We start from the raw sequence: 5,588 nt of genomic DNA on the forward strand, positions 1-5,588 counted from the left end.
TTGTTTAACAATCTTTTTTTTTTTCAAATGTGAAAGTATGAGGAGAAGAAATAAGTTTTATGATAAAATATACATGTGTTTTGGTTATGTGTTCTATACATGATCTATTAGTCATCAAGGTGCACTTATTTGAAATATGTCAGAATACATATTACATAACATAGAGTTTACTTGCTTTTTTTCCCAGATTGGAATATTTTATCCCCTTTTTATATATAAAACGCAATCTAAAAAGTCCTTGGTGTCTTGAATTCTTATTTCAAATACTAAATTATATTAGATGGCTGTCTGACTCTGACTGCGGCTACTCGTTTGGGACACCGACAGTCGGGCATCTTAACGGCAAAGTTAGACATATCCTCTCGTTTGAGTGAGGTGAGTTTTCATTGATTTGTTCATTTCTGTTACATGCAAGTGCTACGTATCGTGTGCTACGTATCGTGTGCAAACCAATAGCGTGTGGAAATGTTACATGTTTATACTTCTTATCCAACCACAATCAAAATCTAATTTAAAATCGATTTAACCGATTGGTGTTATGAACAATTATAAACTGGATTGAACACAATCCAAAATAAAATATAAAAGAGGCTTTTTTGTGCGTGGAAGGAGTAGAAAGTGCAAGTATTTTCATAAAAATGGAAGGAGTAGAAGTACAATGTAGGCTGAAAAATGACTGCTCCATTAAAGTATACTTACCCAGAGGTTCTACTTAATTAAGGTTACGAAGTAGTTTTACCTTGTTAAATGACACCTCTGCGCCCATGTTAAATTGAGTTTGATTTCATTGTCGAGTATTTGAGTACACAAACAACAGTGAGCGCACAGATGACAAATGTGTGGTGTCGTGTCTCAGCTCCCAGCTCAGCTCTGTCAAAATTAGATGCCACATCTGGGTTTTGGCAAATCCCGTTAGCCGAGGAAAGTCTGTTTCTAATGTTCATCACTCCTTTTGGTAGATAATACTTCAACCAGTTACCATTTGGAATCTCATCTGCTCCAGAGCACTTTCAGAGATGCTGGTTGGGTGTGAGTTTAACAGATAAAATAAAGTCATGAAACACGACAACGGGGACCACGAAATAATAAATTAAATACAGACGTAATTATTAATGACACCTTGATTTATTTAATTACTACAATCTTAATTAATAAAACATTTAATTGATTACACTTTTACTTCGTTATTTATTATTTGTTTAATTGTATATTCAATGAATGAATGAAGTAACTAATTAATTAATGACAATTTTAATTCAAGATTTCACGTTGTAGTTATTTATTTACTTTTGGCACTTTCAGTCCTCCATGACAGACGGCTCACCAATAAATCGTATCGTAATCTGGCACAAATGGACTAGGTGTAATTCATATTCCGGACTACAGATGTCTCAAATGCGCCCATGGGGGCTCTGTTAATGTGAGAAGGAGCAGGCCCACCGGAAGCTTCAGCCCACACGGCCACCGCCCCGGCGAAGCGTGTTAGACAGGGCCGCAGTCACTCTCGCGAAAATGGGTGTTACTGTAGAAGTCATAACGGCAGGAGACGGTAAATGGACATTTAATTGGTTATTTCCTTACAACATATATGGAGAAGAAAATCTTATTAATGCTCTTTTTGTCTTTTCAGGCGTGAATTATCCGAAGAAAGGCCGGGACGTAACCGTGCATTACGTTGGTGAGCTTCTATTGTTTTCTTCCACCCCCACTTTGCCTTAAGAAAAATTCTATTTCTATACGCCCTAGGTGCTTAAGAAGCACATTGCGGTGCAGTGTTTGACTTATTAAATTTACTCTACTCAAATATGTATGTATTATGTTAAAATATTTTAATGCCTTGTTTTTAATGACAGTCGAGCGGTGTGTCACTCTGTCATTAACTTACCGCTTCCTGCATTTCTATTACATGAAACTTGATTTTGATCTTTACATTTGCTTCAAGTCTTCCTCTTATTTTATGCGTTTATTTACTATCACGTCAGGCTAAATATATTAAAATGAATGACTAGCTAACGCGATCTAGCCCATGGTAACACAATCTGTCATACTGCGCACGCGCACATTCTCCCCGCCATTTTGGGAAAATTGAAAGCCAATGGTAGACACGCCACGCCCCTTTGAGCTGGGTTCCTACTCCCTAGCTCAGCTAGTGGGGGCAAAATTTCAGTGCAGTCCATGCCACGATATTGCACGAAAACTGAAATAATGATGAAGCGTATAATAATTGAAAGTGCCTGCCAAATCTGTAGGAATCCTTTTTCATTTTTTAATCAAATATTCTGTATTAATAGTAAATATTCTGTATTAATAGTAGGCTACATGTTTTGACATTGACATCGTGAACCTTATATAAACAGGTTGAGAAATGAGCAAGTGCTGCTTTATTTTCAATTATATTGAGTAAGGGAATATATATACAGTGTTCCCTTGCTACTTTGCGCATCACCTGATCATGTTTTTTCAATTGAGTCATAAATACATCTATTGCAGTTTAACACAGGCAACTTGTATTCGAGCTCATGACCCCAATTTCCCTGTTACCTTATTGTGGGTGTATTTGGAAATGCTCTCCAAGCATGCTACTTTACTCACACCGTTTGTGAACTCAAAACGTTGTAAAAATTACCCTTCACTGATTCAGTCTTGCAAAAACTGATCTTAGTGCAGGCAGTACAAGGAAAGTACGCAGTTGGGTTCAGAAGTTAATGGGAGCAGAGCGTGCACTCTCACCCACAGCGCGTGAGTACAATGGTATACGCTTAATAACCACGTTAGTTTATCTTTTCATCGTCCAATGGCTTACCTTAAGCAGAAACCAGCATCACATTCTAGCCAAAGGTACCCGTACTTTTTCGTACTTCTGGCGGATGTTCATTCTTATTTGTTGTCTTTGGTTGAAGAGCGATTTATATTTTTCTCAGCTGTGTTAAAATACACCTGAGAAAATCTCACATTTTAAAGTTGCATTCACTCAAAAGTAATATATTGATATTTTCAGTCCTTGTAATTTTTTTCTGGCCCACAGGTTTTGTCATTTAAGTAAGCATCTTTTCACTTGATTCAAGCTTTGCCCATGTGATGTTGGTAACAGTTTGTGATCCGAGAGACATTAGATGTCTACTGCAACCACTTCTCTCTTCAAAGGTGAAACAATGTCATTAAAATTGTTGTCGTCATTGTGATCTAGGCAGACTGCAAAATGGCAAGATATTCGACTCCTCCCGGGACCGAGGAAAGCCATTCACGTTTAAGATGGGCCTTGGGGAGGTCATCCGTGGCTGGGATGAGGGTGTGGCTCAGGTAAGGAAAAAACAAATAGACAGCGGCTTACCAGATTGCATTGTGGAAATATCTTTTTTATGGGTTTAATAATGTGTGTGTAAGAATGTAGCGTTATCAGTGGAATTTTCTACAGCACTGATTCTTATTAGAGTCGCTGGTTTAACTGCAGCCTGTTCCAGCTATATTTGTGCAAAATATATATATATATTTTTTTTAAACTAGCCAATCACAGGGTACATGTTGACAAACAACTATTCACACAGACAATAGCACCTCTCAACTATTTAGTCTTCAATGAATGTGAAATACGTAACTTTGGAGTGCGGGAAGAAGCCATAGAAAACCCACCGAAGCACAGTTCTGTTTGGAGAGGGAGCTGTCAAGACTAACTGTCCAACACTTACTGCCGCCACCATGTTTATTCATCAAGTATATTTTCCGTTGAATAGACGTGGAAGAGCGTCTTTTCCGTTTTGACTTTGAAATTCAGGTTCGCAAACCACTGTAATGTCTCCAAGATCTTAGCGATGGCGCCGTTGCATCGCTTTGGTTTTGAGTGCCACTCCCAGTGCTTGAAGTTTCCTGTCAAACTAAACTTAAAACAAATGTAATTGCCTCCCTATCATAATATTAGAAACATAAACAGCTTTTCCTTTGGGAAGTCTCCTAGTGAAGGATTAATCTTCGTTTGTGCCCACCTGACTTTATTATACAATACTGCCTCCCAGTGGCTACTGGTGGCACACCAGAATGTGACAAGGCATGACAATGAATTGGATTGCAGCGTTAAACAATATGAAAAATAATTTACATTATAAGAAATTATGCTATTTTTATAGCCTATAATATTACAGTGCTTTTTCTTCCTGGTGAAAACACACCACACAAACACTAACACCTAAACTTTACCCCTAAATTTTAAATCCTAAATTCATCCACAAGGGAAATTTCCTCCTCTCATGTTATGTCATCCATTTTGTTTTCCAGATGAGCAAGGGCCAAGTGGCGTGCTTGACCTGCTCACCAGACTTTGCGTATGGCAGCAGGGGCTTCCCTCCTGACATCCCAGCCAATGCCATTCTGTTATTTGAAGTGGAACTCCTTGAAGTCTGAGTCTTTTTCGCTTATTTTTAACCACCCTCATCTCGACCTCATCTGTCCCAAATGAAGATGCTGTCAGGGGCCTTTATAAGTATCATTCTTCTCCCATCCATTTTTAATCTGACGCGTACCGTCCCGTGATTCTTCTTTTTGTTAGCTGAGTAATGTAGTGGGTCAGGGTGTGTATTTAAATTTGACTTGAAACTCAGGTGCCCACCCAAGCAGTGTGCTGTCTCAAGAGCAGCTCTTGTCATTCCACAGTGCCATCAATTAAAGTTATAATACCACCAAATGCATTTGACAGCTTTGGCACATAAGCGCAAATTGGAAAAAAAAAAAAAAAAAAACTTAAAATGCGGAGAAACGATGCAGGCCTCTGACTGAAGCACCGCACGCGTTTTACCGGGAACTCAAGTGTCCTTGTTATTGCTTTTAGTTCCTCTGCATGCTACCAGTAGTAGTAGTCCCACACTTGTGTTCTTGCATTAAAAATGAGTTCACCATATGAATGCCTGTGTTGTTGTTATTGAGAGATTTTTATTGGACTCAGGAAATCCAAAGAGGATATAACCACTTGATCATGGTTGAGATATGGGCTTCAGGTTCCCCAGCGCATCGTTAAAAACTCACATTGTTTCCAACTGTCTGCTGTAATTGAGCACCAAAAAACTTAGAACTGCATGTAACATGGTGCTTTACTTTACGACAAATGCCCTTCGCGTCACAGAGGATGACTATACACTCACGCAATGGAATGTTTTCTCAGAAAAACCTTTTTTCCTCCGGAGCTGACATTTAGAGAGGCATTCATTCCTCACATAATGATTAAAATCCTCTGCTGTTTTTTCACCTCATAAAATAGATAACATTCTCATAATTTTCCACTAGAAAATACTTTTTCAATATCACACCACATTTTCCTCATCAGCAAAACCTTTCTTTTTTTTAAATACACAACTTTTTCTATGCAGTGAAAATCTGAATCAAAATGCTTTTTTTTTTAAAAAAAAAAATGCCTTTGTACTTCGTCACATGTTTCTCCCCTAAAAACTCTCTTAAAAATGACTTTTTCACGTTCTCAAGCATGCTTTTTGTAACATGAGTATAACCTGAGCAGGATGAGCAGTGTTGAAGATGGATGGACGCTTGTGTAATGTAAGACACTTTTAATCGACACTACCGTTTCTGAAAATTATCCTAGAAAA

The 5,588-nt window shown here is 38.2% G+C and overlaps 1 protein-coding gene across 1 annotated transcript; it reads left to right on the plus strand.

Annotated features, from left to right (window-relative positions):
• The first annotated feature begins 1,384 nt into the window (after positions 1 to 1,384).
• LOC148325868 (peptidyl-prolyl cis-trans isomerase FKBP1A-like) lies at positions 1,385 to 4,888 on the plus strand. The gene is made up of 4 exons (XM_088311893.1): positions 1,385 to 1,549; positions 1,631 to 1,678; positions 3,188 to 3,300; positions 4,270 to 4,888. The coding sequence occupies exons 1-4, from the start codon at positions 1,513 to 1,515 to the stop codon at positions 4,393 to 4,395; spliced, it is 324 nt and encodes a 107-aa protein (XP_088168019.1). The 5' UTR covers positions 1,385 to 1,512; the 3' UTR covers positions 4,396 to 4,888.
• The last annotated feature ends 700 nt before the right edge of the window (positions 4,889 to 5,588 follow it).

The sequence above is a fragment of the Idiotropiscis lumnitzeri genome, chromosome 12 (assembly GCF_059441095.1).
Source record: "Idiotropiscis lumnitzeri isolate Australia: NSW breed Sydney's pygmy pipehorse chromosome 12, RoL_Ilum_1.0, whole genome shotgun sequence".
Classification (NCBI taxonomy): domain Eukaryota; kingdom Metazoa; phylum Chordata; class Actinopteri; order Syngnathiformes; family Syngnathidae; genus Idiotropiscis; species Idiotropiscis lumnitzeri.